This window comes from Rana temporaria, chromosome 5, assembly GCF_905171775.1.
Source record: "Rana temporaria chromosome 5, aRanTem1.1, whole genome shotgun sequence".
NCBI classification, from domain to species: Eukaryota; Metazoa; Chordata; class Amphibia; order Anura; family Ranidae; genus Rana; species Rana temporaria.
In genome coordinates this window covers 173,872,991-173,889,551 of record NC_053493.1, presented here as the reverse complement: position 1 = coordinate 173,889,551, position 16,561 = coordinate 173,872,991, and the positions used below count along the sequence as shown (strand labels likewise).

Sequence of the window (16,561 nt, the reverse complement as noted above, 5' to 3'; positions counted from 1 at the left end):
AGACAGGGTTCTTGGTATCCAGAAACCAGCACAGATCATGGAGAAAAACAAGAAAGGCTTCCACATAGTGCAGATGAATCCAAGGATTTTGTTGATTTAATTTTTTTTTTTTATTCAAATAAAAAGAGCATACAAGCATCATATAAGGTGTATGCATATAGTGATCACAAAAGTCAAGCAAGGCGTAGTGTATAAAAAGCTTGGCAGCCTATGTACCCAACATGTTTCGTACAAAGGGCACATCTACTGGGGCATGTCTGGTACATAGCCTGCCAAGCTTTATATTCCCTAGAGTAAAAATCATACATATAGCCAGGGTATGTAAACTTATGAGCGCAACTGTGTGTGTAAACTCTGTTCAACTACTTTTACCTACAGGTAAGCCTATTTTAAGGCTTACCTGTAGGTGCTGGAAAGATCTCCTAAGCCTCCACGGTTTTGGAGATAGTTAGAATAAAGACGTGCGCGAATGTCACTAAGGTGGTCATGTCGTGACTGGCGTCACGTGACTCCGGCCAGTCACAGAGCCGGAGTTCGCAGCCCTGGAAGGAAGAGGGGTGAAGAATAGACGCTTCCAGCCAGTGTGGACAGCGGTGACATCGCAGGTTTCAGTTTCAGGTAAGGGACACATAATGCGCTACTATGCAATGTATAGTAGCCCATTATGCTTTACTTTTGCAGGGAAATAAAGAGGAAGTAAAGCCCATTAGGGTTTACCTCCTTTTTAAGGACCGAACCTCTTTCTGAGATTTGTTGTTAAAAAAAAATTTATTTTTTTTTTTTGCTAGAAAATTACTTGGAACCCCCAAACATTATACCTTTTTATTTTTTTCACCCTAGAGCTGTCCTCAAATATTCCACTCGCCTACTCGTATTTTGCGAGTGGAAAATGAGGGCTTGCGAGCTGGGCTGCCTGGGAGAGGGGGGTGAGCACCGTCGGCGGGGTTTGATCGTGAGCCGTTCTCCCAGCGATCGTCCCCGGGGGGGGGGGGGGGGAGAGCTCATGGAGGTAGAGGAGAGTTGCGCGATGGCACGCTGTTACAGCTTACATTATAATTGTCTCCGCTCTGCTCAAAACCGCCCCGCCTCCTCCTGACCTGCGCTTGTGATAGAGAGAACGCCGGTCCAATGCTGGATGCGTTCTATATATCACAGGCATGCGGCCAGCACGGGGCGAGGCTGTGTCGAGCAGAGCGGAGGCAATTATAATGTAAGCTTTAATAACGTGCTATCCCGCGGCTCTCCTCTTTCTTCCGAGGCTGCAGTGGTGGGCACAGGTGAGGCTGCACTGATAAACTTGTTGTTAAATTTTTTAAATTTTGTAATTTCATGAGATAATTTATGAGGGTGTGTTTAGGGGTGGAATTAGGTGTAGGGAAGGAATTGAGTGGGGTACTGGTGACTAGTAACCCTTGAGGCCTGGCCAATGGCTTAGGACTTGAAATGTTGAGCCCTGCCCTAGAGAATAAAATGACGGTCGTTGCAATGCTTTCTGTCACACTGTATTTGCGCAGCGGTTTTTACAAGTGCACTTTTTTGGGAAAAAAATACTTTTTTTTAAATTAAAATATAAGACCACAGTAAAGTTAGCCCATTTTTTTTTTAATTATGTAAGATAATGTTACACCGAGTAAATTGATACCCAACATGTCATGTCAAAATTTCACCTGCTCGTGGAATGGCAACACACATTTACCCTTAATCTCTATAGGCGACGTTTAATTAAAAATTTTTTTTTTACAGGTTGCATGTTTTGAGTTACAGGGGAGGTTTAAGGCTAGAATTATTGCTCTCGCTCTACAGATCACGACGATACCTCGCATGTGTGGTTTGAACACCATTTTCATATGCGGGCGCTGCTCATGTATGCGTTCGCTGCTCATGTATGCGTTCGCTGCTCATGTATGCGTTCGCTGCTCATGTATGCGTTCGCTGCTCATGTATGCGTTCGCTGCTCATGTATGCGTTCGCTGCTCATGTATGAGTTTGCTTCTGCATGCGAGCTCGGCGGTACAGGGCGCGTTTAAATTTTTTTTTATTATTATTATTTATTTATTTATTTTACCTTTATTTATCTTTCCACTGTTCTTTTTTTTTTTCACTTTTATTTCTATTTCAAGGAATGTAAACATCCGTTGTAATAGAAAAAAAGCATGACAGAACTTCTTAAATATGAGATCTTATATTTACACTAAAATGGCATTAAAAAAATTACTAAAAATTTAACGTAATTTAAAAAAATAAATGTTGCTTTAAGAGCTATGGGCAGAAGTGAAGTTTTGACGTCGCTTCTACCCTGCAATGGTATGGACACAGGTGGGGGCCATCTTCCCCTCACTCATCTCCATACCAAGCCAGGAAGAGGATCTGATTGATCCAGCTGCTACCGATGTCTCTGGTAAGCGGCGGAGGGCACCGGAGAGGGGGGCCCTCTCCTGCCGCGGATTAAAGTGATCTTGCGGCAAATCCGCTGCTGAGACCACTTTTATCGGAAACCGGTCAATAAAGAAGATACCTTGATTATGGCAGCTAGATGCTACCATAACAAAGATATCCCTTTGGAAAGTGTTGACATATATTGGTGTGAGCCGGCCCAGAAGTGGTTAAGGGTATACTATGTTTGGTACAGATTGCTTTAACTCCTGTATTCTCTTTTTATATGTGCACTAAAAGTTTTCATAAGGCCCCTTTCGCATGGGGCGGATCAGTAATGATCCGCCCCGTGAATCTCCGCTTGCTCAGCGGGGATCTCTCCGTTGATCCCCTCTGAGCCGGCGGATGACAGGGTCGGTCCCCGCACACTGTGCAGGGACCGCCCTGTCTTTTCTCCGCTCTCCCTTATGGGGGGATCGGATGAACACGGACCGTATGTCTGTGTTCACCCGATCCGCCAGACGGATGTAAAATTAGGTTTTTCCTCTGTCACACTTTGGCGGATCAGAGTGGGTCGGATGTCAGCGGGCATGTCACCGCTGACATCCGCGGCTCCATAGAGGAGCACGGAGCGCCCATTCAGGTCCGCCTAAAAAACTGGCAGGCGGACCTGAACGGGCCGCCCGTGTGAAAGAGCCCTAAGTGTGTTTTTTTTCACTAACTTTTTTCCAACCACCCCACCTGGTTGGAAAAAATATTTTATTATTGACATGACATACTATTGTTTGATTTATTTAAAAAAAAAGTGTGTGTGTATATAATTTAAATCTGTCTATTTTTCTTTAGATGTTTGATTGGATAACACATAATAAAGGTTTGTTTTTAACAAGCTACACGGATATTGGCATCAGTCACAATCAAGCTATGGATCTTCAGACGCAACACAACCATTTTGCTATGAATTGCATGGTAAGTTTTCTAAAAGTGAATATAATCCTTTTTCAATTTAGCTTTTTTTAAGACTTGAATAAAAATAAACGATTTAAGCATCACACCAAGTGCATTGTTGCTAGTCTCCAAGTGGACTACATTTCCAAAAGGAGGAACATGCCAGCATTCTGGGGATGATGGCTGGTATTTTATTTTTCATGTATTTATACGGTTTGCTCAAACTGTATCTAAACGGTATTATGTTCTATCTGCCTTTTTCCAGTTACCTCAGTGAGCAGCAAACCTAAAACCCTTTTTCTTTTCCTTTTTTAAAGGCTCTGCTACAGTTGTGTGTGGGGGGGTCCCTCGTAGTCCGAGGTCCACGGCGCTCCTTTTGGGGATCTTTCTCCCCGCTTGCCTGCGCCATTTCCTTGCACAGGCACGTGAAGGGGGTGCGCTTTTGAAGCTGGTAGGCGGGGGGAGGGGATGTGGCTCAAGTGCAGGTGCAGGGTGGGCCCTTAAAAAAAAAAAAAAAAAACTGATGCCAGAGCTCTGTAAAGCCAGAGGGAGCATAGCAGCTTGGGGCACGTAAGCACCTCCTGTGTGTTGGATACAGACATGCCTAAGATGCCTACTTATCATCAAGCTGTGCAGATTAGTAGGCATTGTTTTTTTGTTAGACTAAGTTCAGCTGCTGATGCTCCTCTGCTTTAGCTTAGGACTTTGTCTCCCTGTAGAAAGGTTCAGGGGCAGGTAAACATATATAAAAGGGCACCAAGGTATCACCTTCTTTTTTTACACTACCTATACACGGTAGGTTCGGCGGTACGCCCAACCATAGTTAGGGCCCTGGTGTCTCGGACACTCACGGAATGGGCAAAAATGCTGCTCAATGGGTTAGAAGCACGTCGTGTTTCCCCGGACAAGGTAGCCCTAGCTGACCAACTGGTACAGGGCTTAAAATTCGTTTGCGAATCCGCCTTGGACACGATTCCTCTGCTGGCTGGGGCTTCAAGCCATGCGGTGGTGTTACACTGGTTCTGCGGACCAATCTTCCAAGAAAGCCCTGATGGACCTGTCCTTTAAGGGCGACAGACTTTTTGGAGCTTCCCTGGATGACATTATTAACCACTTAAGGACCGCCTAACGCCGATATACTTCGGCAGAATGGCACGGCTGGGCACAATCACGTACCTGTACGTGATTGTATAATGCCCGGTCGCGGGCCCGCGAACCGGTCCGAAGCTCGGCGGGACTCGCGGACCCGATCGCCGCGGGAGTCCCGCGATCGGTCCCCAGAGCTGAAGAACATGTAAACACAGCTTCCCCGTTCTTCACTGTGGCGTCGTCATCGATCGTGTGTTCCCTTATATAGGGAATCACAATCAATGATGTCAGACCTACAGCCACACCCCCCTACAGTTAGAAACACAGATGAGGTCACACTTAACCCCTACAGCGCCCCGTTGTGGTTAACTCCCAAACTGCAATTGACATTTTCACAGTAAACAATGCATTTTTAATGCATTTTTTGCTGAGAAAATGACAATGGTCCCAAAAAGGTGTCAAAATTGTCCGATGTGTCAAAAAAATCGCTGATTGCCGCCATTAGTAGTAAAGAAAAAAATTATAAAAATGCAATAAAACTATCCCCTATTTTGTAAACGCTATAAATTTTGCGCAAACCAATTGATAAACGCTTATTGCGTTTTTTTTTTTTTTTTTACCAAAAATATGTAGAAGAATACGTATCGGCCTAAACTGAGGAAAAAAATATTTTTTTATATATTTTTGGGGGATATTTATTATAGCAACAAGTAAAAAATATATATTTATATTTTTTTTCTATTGTCGCTCTATTTTTGTTTATAGCGCAAAAAATAAAAAACGCAGAGGTGATCAAATACCACCAAAAGAAAGCTCTATTTGTGGGAAAAAAAGGACGCCAGTTTTGTTTTGGGAGCCACGTCGCACGACCGCGCAATTGTCAGTTAAAGCGACGCAGTGCCGAATCGCAAAAAGGGGCCTGGTCCTTTACCTGCATTTTGGTCCGGGTCTTAAGTGGTTAAAGATGCCACAGGAGGTAAGAGCACGCTGCTTCCACAATCCAAAAAGGGGAAGGAGCCATGCCGTAGGCAGGGGCCCTTCTTCACCGCATACAAGCATTTTTTTTTTGCCCGCCCAGTGCGGCAGGTAAAAGACCTCAGGCCGATAAAGCGCCAGCTCAGGGACAAAAACGTCCCCGGTTTCGCAAACCCAACAAACCTGCAAACAAAGCTGCGTCCACATGAAGGTTTGCCCCCACCCATCTCATGGGGGGGAAGGTCTTTGCGATTTCGCGACGCGGTGGACATTTCAGGTCCCCGGCCTGTAGGTTTGCGAAGTAGTAACTTCAGGGTACAAGATGGAATTTCTATCTTGCCCACTAAACAGGTTTTTTCCCTCCAACCTCCAGCTTCAACTGACTCGTCGGGAAGCCCTTTTTGGGGCAGTTCAGGACCTGCTCAAACGCGGGGTGGTTATTCCTGTCCCAGTACAAGAACGGTTTCGGGGGTTTTATCCCAGCCTGTTCTTAGTACCAAAAAAGGAGGGCGTTCGCCCAGTTCTGGACCTCAGGGCCCTCAATTGCGTTGTGAAGGTACAAAGATTCCGGATGGAATCGATTCGCTCTGTTGTCACTGCCCTCCAGCCCGGGAGACTTTCTGGCATCCTTGGACATCAGGGACGCCTACTTGCATGTCCCCATATGCACAAGGCATTAGAGATATCTGCGTTTCGCGGTCGGAAGACCACTATCAATTTATGGCTCTCCCATTTGGCCTGGCATCAGCACCAAGGGTGTTCACCAAGGTGCTTGCCCCAATTCTCGCCCTACTAAGACAGTGGCATCATTATCGTGAGCTTCTTGGATGACCTGCTTCTGAGGGCCGCTTCAGCCTCAGAATTAGAGGTGAGCGTATCTATAACCTGTCAAACCCTCCCAACGCCTAGTATATCTGGGGTTGATTCTGGACTCCTCGGAGGCAAATGTTTTCTTCCCTGTGGAGAAATTGCATACCCTCCAGGCTGCGGTGTGGCAGTTGACATCCCAGAAATGGTCGACACTCCGCTTTTGCATGCGAGTCCTGGGCCTCATGGTGGCCTCCTTCCATATGTGCAATCTCACACACGAGTGCTGCAGAAGGATATTCTGTCCAGATGGGACAAGTGCCCATCATCCCTGGATTATCAAATCCGGGTGAGCCACCAGGTCAGGACCTCCCTAGTTTGGTGGCTGACCTCACCGGCACTTCTGTCCGGGAAGTCATTCCTTCCTTATCACTGGATAGTCATCACGACGGGCGCCAGCCTTACCGGTTGGGGGGGGTCTGGGGGGTTCAGTCGACTCAGGCTCGCTGGTCTCTGGAGGATTCCCACTTGCCGATTAGTGTCCTGGAACTTCGGGCAATCAGGCTGTGCCTCTCCATATGGTCTCAGAGGCTACAAGGGCGTCCGGTCAGGATCCAGTCGGACAACGCCATGGCAGTGGCATATGTCAACCATCAAGGAGGAACAAGAAGCTCGGCTGCAGCGTCAGAGGTCGCTCACATCCTAAGGTGGACAGAAAGGATCATACCGGCCCTGTCGGCCATATACATTCTGGGCATGGAAAACTGGCAGGCAGACTACCTGAGTCGCCAGATGCTGGACCAAGGAGAATGGTCTCTGCACCCGGATGTGTTTCAGCTCCTTTGCCAAAGATGGGGCAAGCCAGACGTAGATCTCCTGGCGTCTCAACTCAATCGGAAGGTATTGAGGTTTGTGGCCAGGTCAAGAGACCCATGGGCCGACGCGGCAGATGCGTTAGTGGTGCCGTGGATTCAGTACCGGCTAATCTATGCCTTCCCTCCTCTAAAGCTCCTTCCTCATCTGCTTCGCAGAGTGGAGGCAGAGGGGATTCCAATGATCCCAATTGCTCCGAATTGGCCTTGGCGTTCTTGGTTCACCGATCTAGTGCGTCTAGTTGCAGACGTCCCTTGGCTTCTACCACTGAGAGAGGACCTGCTGTCGCAAGGTCCCATACTGCATCCTGCTTTTACAGCCGCTTTAACAGCATGGCTATTGAAAGCCAGGTACTTAGAGACCGGGGCCTATCGGATTCTGTGATTCCTACCAGGAGGAAGGCTAGGAAGTTATCCTCTAGGAGGATTTACCATCGCACTGGAAGAGCTTACTTAACCCTTTGCGAGGAAATTAAGTGGAATCCACAGACTTATTTGGTGTCCAGAGTCCTGCTGTTCTTACAGCGTGGAGTGGACCAAAGGCTTGCGTTAAGTTCAATTTAAGGGGCAGATCTCTGCCCTGGCTGTTTTTTTTTTTTTTTTTCAGCGCCCCCTGGCGACTCACTCTCTAGTGAGAACATTTATACAGGGGGTTCGGCATGTGGCCCCTCCGGTCCGCCCTACACTACCTCCGTGTGACTTGAATATGGTACTCTCGGTGATTCAAAAACCACCGTTCGAAGAGATTAGGGAGATTCCCTTGTTGACCCTTTCTTAGAAGGTGGTCTTTTTGGTGGCTGTTACGTCAGTTAGACAATTTTCGGAGCTGACAGCCCTGTCATACAAGGCTCCTTATCTAATCTTCCACAAGAATAAGGTGGTGCTGCGCCGGCAGCTTTCTTTTCTGCCTAAGGTCGTCTCGGCCTTCCATCTCAATGAAGACATTGTACTTCCATCCTTGTATCCTCATCCGTCGCTCCCTAGAGAGGTGGCGTTACATTCCTTGGACATTGTCCGAGCTCTGAGTGTATACTTATCTGCTACTGCTCTGTTCCGGAGGTCAGACTCACTGTTTGTTTGTTTCGGTGGCTGGTCCCAAGAAGGGCCTAGCAGTCTCTTCAGCCACCATCTCAAGGTGAATGTGACAGTAATTTAGGCTTACGCCATAAAGTGTTGGGCGCCCCCCTTTCCTCTCACGGCGCATTCGACCAGGGCAATAGGTGCCTCTTGGGCTTTCCGACATCAAGCGTCTATTTCCCAGGTGTGTAAGGCGGAGACCTGGTCGTCCGTTCACAATTACCCTCACATCAACCTTGTAGAATTTAGTGAATCTTCGGATGCTTCTTTTGGTCACAAAGTTTTGCAGGCGGCTGTTTAGAGTTACAACTCCTCAGTTGAGAAGCTCTGTTTTGATTTGGGCTGAAGTTAAAAAAAAATTCACAATAGATTTTTATTAAGGGTTTTTCATTGCAGTACATTCAGATTGTAAAGCGGGGAGTGTAATGGCGCTTGCTAATGGGAAACTAGAATTATAGTCCGTAAATATCAAATATCGCACAGCAACGTATGGATAATGATCAATGAATTCAATAAAACTGTGTTCCACTCCTAATTTCCTTGAAGACCCCTCACCACATCCACAACTAGGATGTGAAGGATAGGAATAGTGAGAATAATGAAATAAAGTAAAAATTACAATGACATAATAAAAATCATTGAATAATGTGAAAAACAATTACAGTATTAATAAACTCCAGAACCTTTACCAAATAGGCAAAAATATTAGTGCTGTGACCAATAATGAAGATCCAAAAAAACACAAAGTGAAAATACTTTGTGTTTAAAAAGAGAAAAATATATAAATATGGAAAAAAATGTGCACCAAAAATTATGTGCAAGGTGAAACAGATAAATAGTGTTCAAGCATAAAATAAATAAATAAATAGTTCAAGTTCATAAAGTGTTTTAAAGTGAATTCCAACGCTGGATGGAATATTCCAAACATGCAAAAATAGTGTATATAGAATAAAGTTGATAAGGTGCTTAATTCCAGAATTTCCCAAAGGTGCAATACTGTTTAAACAGAAACTGCTGCACTCCACCGCACAATCCTCCAGTGTAGCTGTGCGGACACAAGATATGGAAAATGCTAGCCTCTCACCTCAGAATAAATCAAAACAAGCCTGTTTTAATATGGATGAAGCCCAGCAGTACACACTCTCAATCCAGGAAACCTCAGGTTGCTCCGATCCTCCAATCACAGGTTCATCCAGATCACTCTCAAATGAAAGCAAAAGGCATGCTCCATAGTGCACTTAATCATAGGTCCCATAGGTACATTCAGATTATTTCCGTCAAGCGGAGCATCGTTGTGAACAATGAAACAAGGTAAAACAAGAGCAAATGTGGCGGTCAAACAACGCCATGTCATTTCAACAGGTTATAACAGTACACTATTATCGACAGTAGTTCTCAGGTGCCAAAAGAGGAACAAGCCTGAGTGTCATTGCTGTGTATTCCATAGGTGGACCGCCCCGAGCTCCGGACACCCCTATCAGGGTTCAAGACTGTGTCCCGAGCCCGAGGCGGCCCCTCACAAGTTCCCAAAGTGGTCCAGAATCTCAGGGTAGGGCTAGTGGGGTCAGACAGTTCCTATTGTACCAGGATGACCACAGATGCCATTTTTTTAGCGGCATCATCTTTGTGTTTATCCCTGAATGCCAGTGTTTTCTCATAAATGCAGTGCAGTTGGGTAGTCTGTATGACCTCCTCTATGGTGGGAGGTATGGGGTTTTTCCCATTTTCGTGTAATGCAAAGCCTAGCAGACAATAGTACGTGCAAGACAGTGTGTCTAGAGTAGGTTGGAAATTGGTCCAAGTCGAGCGACGGGAGCGCCAATCCAGGTTGAGGAATGATGACAGAGTGCGAGGCGTCAGAGAGCATGTGGAATATCGATGTCCAAAACTGTTAATATGGGGCAGCTTAAGTATGAAGCAAAGTCCCCTGGGATCCACAGTTCCTCCAGCACCTGTCACTGTGACCCACTAAATTTAGATAGTCTCTCGGGAGTCAAGTACCATCTATGTGTTATTTTGGTGGACAGTTCCCAGAGGGTAGAGCAACTTGGTAACCTTATATGTGGCTGTGCAAGCTTTGGCCCATTGTTGGGTAGAATAGGGGCGACCAAGGTCAGATTCCCATTTTGAGCAGGGAGGTCGATTTTGCAGGAAGGGAGAGGGTAGGGTATTGTTTTGGGATTCAGTGAGCTCAATGTCAGCTGTTACCCTATCAATTTTCTGTGCCCTGGTTCTTTTCGCCCTGGCCCCCATTTGAATAAATATGCCTCTAATTACAGCCTTGTGGGCAGCCCACACCACCACCGGATCCGATACTGATGGGGAGTTTATGGAGAAGTATTCCTCCAGGCTTTTTTGTATAAGACTAGCCGTTTTTGGATCTCTGATTAGGGAGTTGTTAGCTCTCCAGAGGTATGAGTTTGTTTGGGGGGTCCTGGTATCGACAGTGATACTGACAGGGGCATGATCCGACCAGGTGGTGGGGTGGATCACAGAGGCAGAAACTCTTTGAAGTAGCGACCTATCTGACAAAAACAGGTCTATCCGCGAGTAGGTGTTGTGACGCGGGGAGAGGAAGGTATAACCGCGTTCGCTCGCATGACAACACCTCCACACATCAAACAGCTCATTAGATGAGATAAAAGCTTTCAAAGGGGACACATGCCTCTTGGAACATGCGGTGGAATTCAGATCCTGGTCTGGAACAAGGTTAAAATCCCCGCACAGCAAAAAATGTCCTTTCTGGGAACATTTAACCTTCTTCATTACAGATCTGAGAAACGACACTTGTCGCTTGTTGGGTGCATATAATGAAATCAACGTATACTGTACATTGTTAATCAAGCATATTAAAATAATGTAATGGCCCTCCGGGTCGGATATGCTGTCTTGTAATTGGAACGAAATCGTGTTTCGAACAGCGATCAATACTCCTCTCTGCTTCTTCGTGTAGCAACAAGTTAAAAAGGTGGGGGAATTGTTGGTGTTGGCAGCGGGGATGTGAGTCTTTTAGCAGGTGGGTCTCCTGGACGCAGAGTATAAGGCATTTAAGTGATAAGGCTGTCTTCCACATGGAAGAGCGTTTGACTGGATCATTCAGTCCCTTTGCATTCAAGGATAAAATGGTGAAGGACATGGTGCTGAGACAGGGGCAAAGGGTGCAGAATGGAGACTTAGTTAGCAGGAGATAGTTAGATGTCCCTCAGACCCCCTGTCAGCGTTGCAGTAGATGTGGGCACGGCAGGAAGGCCCCCTGAATTCGAGGAACAGCGACTGTAGCGTGTGGATCGTATTCTGGACGTGCTGTGGAGTGCAAGCTCCTGTACGAGAACTACTGAGCAACCAGAAGAAATGTTATATTAACCACTTGCCGACCTCCTCATGTAAATATACGTCAGCAGAATGGCACGGACAGGCACATGTACGTACCCGTACGTCATCTGCTTGACGTGGGTCGGGGGTCAGATCGGGACCCCCCCCCCGGTACATGCGGAGGTCGGTAAGCCTCGGGGAGCGATCCGGGACGACGGCGCGGCTATTCGTTTATAGCCGCCCCGTCGCGATCGCTCCCCGGAGCTGAAGAACGGGGAGAGCCGTATGTAAACACTGCTTCCCCGTGCTTCACTGTGGCGGCGCATCGATCGAGTGATCCCTTTTATTAGGGAGACTCGATCGATGAGGTCAGTCCTACAGCCACACCCCCCATAAGTTGTAAACACACACCAAGTGAACACTAAATGTTACAGGGCCCCCTGTGTTTAACTCCCAAACTGCAACTGTCATTTTCACAATAAAGAATGCAATTTAAATGCATTTTTTGCTGTGAAAATGACAATGGTCCCAAAAATGTGTCAAAATTGTCCGAAGTGTCCGCCATAATGTCGCAGTCACGAAAAAAATCGAAAAAATTAGTAGTAAAAAAAAAAAAATGCAATAAAACTATCCCCTATTTTGTAAACACTATAAATTTTGTGCAAACCAACCGATAAACGATTATTGCGATTTTTTTTTTTTTTTACCAAAAATAGGTAGAAGAATACGTATCGGCCTAAACTGAGGAAAAAGAATGTTTTTATATGTTTTTGGGGGATATTTATTATAGCAAAAAGTAAAAAATATTGCATTTTTTTCAAAATTGTCGCTCTATTTTTGTTTATAGCGCAAAAACTAAAAACCGCAGATGTGATCAAATACCGCCAAAAAAAAGCTCTATTTGTGGGGAAAAAAGGACGCCAATTTTGTTTGGGAGCCACGTCGCACGACCGCGCAATTGTCAGTTAAAGCTACGCAGTCCCGAACTGTAAAAAACACCTTGGGTCTTTAGGCAGCATATTGGTCCAGGGCTTAAGTGGTTAAAACAAAACAGAACTGCAAAAAAAGGAAAACTGGATCACAATGCAGCAATACCAATCAGCAGGGCGGACAAAACCGGCTGCTGAGCAAACTCGGGGCAAAGTAGTCTAGGATAGGAACAGGCAGGATGGTTCAGTGCTGCTTGGTAGGATGGTGGCCTGCATGGTTAGGGCTCCTGTGAGGTGGAGAGGGTCTCCCCGGTTTATCATCATAGGCTTTTGGGAGCTCCGGGATAATGCCCCAGGATAGCAGCAGTTTGGTACCCCCCTCAATGGTGGAGATGGTATGAGGGATCCCGTTGTGAGTCACCAGGACAGTAGCAGGGTAGCGCCATTTGTATATTATTTTGTGGTTTGCCAAGGCCTTGGTCACGGTTTTCAACTGCCTCCTCATCTGAAGTGTATGTTGGGATACATCTGCGTACATTTGAATATCTGCATAGGGAGCAGGGAGATTTTGGAGTGCACGGGTCTTAAACAGGATTTGCTCCTTCGCCTGATAGAAATTTATTCTCAGGAGTACATCCCTTGGGACTGTATCCGCCAGGTGGTGCGGTTTGGGGATCCTGTGAATTCGATCAATAGTCAGTTCAATGGAGGACAGATCAGGCAGCAAGGTAGAAAATAGGGTACTCGCAAATGTGCGCAGATCTGCAGGCAGGACAGTTTCAGGGACACCCCTGATTTTTTTGTTCTTGCGCCTGTATCTGTCCTCGAGGTCCGCTAACTTCGATTTGATCCAGTCAGTGTCATCTTTCTGGGTCATGCAGGCATCAACTAAGTCATTTACAGTGTCGGTGCACTCCTCCATTTTCTCTTCCATATATGTCACTCTATCGCCCATATGCTGCATGTCGGTGGAGAATTTCTGCATGAGGGAGGATAGGTTAGACATCCGTGAGGACTGTAGCAGTAACAACATGTCCTTCATCGTCATGTCTGAGACAGGCTGCCCTGTCGTGGGGAAGGCCGCAATAAACGTTTGCATTGAGGAAATGGCGTCAGGGTTGTGGAGATTTGTACTCAGTTCCGGCCTGGCGTGCAGGATCGAAGCGCTTTCGCTGGGTGCCAGGGGACAGTGGAGGGGAGCCGGCGTGAGGTGGGAATGACAATCCCCCTTCTGTGTCTCCTGGGTCACTGATGGGGAGATCCGTATAGGCCGTGGGCGCTCGCCTCGCGGTGCCGTCGGCGCCATCTTGGATGAGATCCCTCCGCGCTGGCTGGAACGATAGGGCCGTGAGCTTCTGGAGGTACCTCTGATCATTTCTCTTGCATGACATCTTTCCCCCAAGCTCCGCTCAGTGTCTCCTGGTGAAATGAGCGGTCGATGGGCTGGGGAACCTGCTTGTTTGTCGGCAGCCATTCAGCTTGCGTGCAAGCCCCTGAAGTTAAATTTTATGCTCCTTTTTTTTTAAACTGCTTTGGGACGTCCCACTTTGTCAAGATTAAGGCTGTGTCCGTCCATGAACGAAAGATGAAATAGGATTTTATACTCACCATAAAATCTTTTTCTCTGAGTTCATGGTCAGCACCCACCCCTACTTTTTATGTTTGTACTGCTTTTTGGCGAACTGGGCGGGGCTGTAGGGTGTGTATGATATGTTTAACATTTACTATAAGTTTCTGCCTAGTCACCCCTAAAGGAAGGCTAATACCCACTTTGTCAAGATTAAGGCTGTGTCCATCCATGAACTCAGAGAAAAAGATTTTACGGCAAGTATAAAATCCTTTTTTTCCGCACAATGGCTTATAGATTATAATATAGGCAGCTACTGTCACCAGGTTATATATCCTGCACCAGTAGGGTATTCAGTGGGTATAGAAAAGAATCGCCCCCTTTTTAAAATCACATTTTGTTGCTTTTGCAGCCTAAAATGAAGACTGACACAGTTTTGGTTTTATCCAGCTGTATTTAGTGCAACCTATAACATCCAAGTGAAAGATCTAACACCAATATGTTAGAAAATGTTTTTAAAAATTAAACAATCAAATCCCTGAGTTAGGGAAAAAGGAACACCCCCCTCCTCAAAATGACTCTGCAAACTCATCAGGTGTAACTAATCACCTTTTCAATGGCAGACTGTCATTTGAATTTTAGCTTTGTTAAACTGTGGTCATTTTGATTAGCTTTCCTGGAGCATTTCCGTTTCTGGTAGTGCAACTAAAGCAAACCTTCAACTATGGGTGGCAAGGCACTGCCAAAAGATCTCTGGGATAAAGTTGTGGACAGGCACAAGTCAGGAGATGGATACAAAAATTCTACTTACAGTGTCAAATCAACTGTCTATATGGCATCAATTTAATTGTGTGAAATAAAATAAATATAATGCATTCAGTTGTGACCAATCCAGTGGCTAGTTGCACAGTTCGAGAAAAAACAAACATGAGGCATACATAGTGGCACTACACAGGTTAATTCTCTAAGAACGGACACTTCCTGTGGGGAAACTATCTATCCCACAATTCCTGGGCCACTCTCTATTGCTGGTGCATGCAAGAGCTACACAGTAATTAAATCTGAAACAGGCAGAGCAATTGAGAGATCACAATGCAGCCTAATCATAACATTAGTACTTCCAAATTTGTGATGCAACACAGAGGAAATGGCGGGGCATGGATTGTATGCTGTATGACCTGGAGCCACAAGTTGCCTGCCCCTTTAGCAAATAGGCACAAGCTGTGCATCAATACATGGACATAGGGAAAATGATCTGCCATCACACTACAACCTACAGCCACCACACATGAGCCCGATGTTGCAAGGTAAAGCAAACCGCCACAACTAATGGAACTACACTAATACCTTGCAACACAAACATTTGAAAGTATACATGTCACTACACGTGGCCAGAATAATTTATTTGAAACGGTTGCTGATGCCTTCTCAATGTCAAATTTCTATCCGAGAGAAACACACCCCAGCAATGGGGGAGTGAACATCCACAGATCGGCATGTTAGATGGCTCTCTTACACGATGCTAGTTTTATGTACTTCCCAGGGATGAGAACAGTATATACTTTTTCCCTGATGAATTGCTCCTTAGTAATTTTTGTTGAACCAATTCACTTTTTATTTCTGCTAGGCACTGTTATGCCACTGGAAAGCAAAAGGAGGAGAGAGAAGTTCCAAGCCAATCCTTTAAACTGCTTAGGAATTTATTCAGTGTATACAACCAGGTCCATAAATATTGGGATATGGACACAATTCTAATCTTTTTGGCTCTATACACCACCACAATGGATTTGAAATGAAGCAAACAAGATGTGCTTTAACCGCAGACTTTCAGCTTTAATTTAAGGGTATTTATATCCAAATCAGGTGAACAGTGTAGGAATTACAACAGTTTGTCTATGTGCCTCCCAGTTTTAAGGGACCAAAAGTAATGGGACTGATTAATAATCCTAAATCAAACTTTAACTTTTTATTACTTTGTTGCAAATCCTTTGCAGTCAATTACAGCCTGAGGTCTTGAACGCATAGACATCACCAGATGCTGGGTTTCATCCACGGCGATGCTCTGCCAGGCCTCTACTGCAACTATCTTCAGTTCCTGCCTGTTCTTGGGGCATTTTCTCTTTAGTTTTGTCTTCAGCAAGTGAAATGCATGCACAATCAGATTCAGGTCAGGCGAAAAAAACTCTGGTTGCTTTTGCAGTATGCTTCGGGTCATTGTCCCTCTGCACTGTGAAGCGCCGTCCATTGAGTTCTGAAGCATTTGGCTAAATATGAGCAGATATTTCCCAAAACATTTCAGAATTCATCCTGCTGCTTTTGTCAGCAGTCACATCATCAATAAATACAAGAGAACCAGTTCCATTGGCAACCTTACATGCCCACGCCATGACACTACCACCACCATGCTTCACTGATGAGGTGGTATGCTTTGGATCATGAGCAGTTCCTTGCCTTCTCCATACTCTTCTCTTCCCATCACTCTGGTACAAGTTGATCTTGGTCTCATCTGTCTATAGGATGTTGTTCCAGAACTGTGAAGGTTTTTTTAGATGTTGTTTGGCAAACTCTAATCTGGCCTTTCTGTTTTTGAGGCCCACCAGTGGTTTACATCT

General features: G+C 45.7%; 1 protein-coding gene across 6 annotated transcripts in view; it reads left to right on the top strand.

The window, feature by feature from the left end:
• The window catches only part of TRIO (trio Rho guanine nucleotide exchange factor), a 1,129,982-nt gene that overhangs the window by 110,001 nt on the left and 1,003,420 nt on the right, over nt 1-16,561 (top strand). For all 6 annotated transcript variants that reach the window (XM_040353401.1, XM_040353397.1, XM_040353396.1 and 3 more), the window contains one exon: nt 3,220-3,342. In XM_040353401.1, the coding sequence (XP_040209335.1) occupies nt 3,220-3,342 (123 nt within the window). The remainder of the gene's footprint in view (nt 1-3,219; nt 3,343-16,561) is intronic.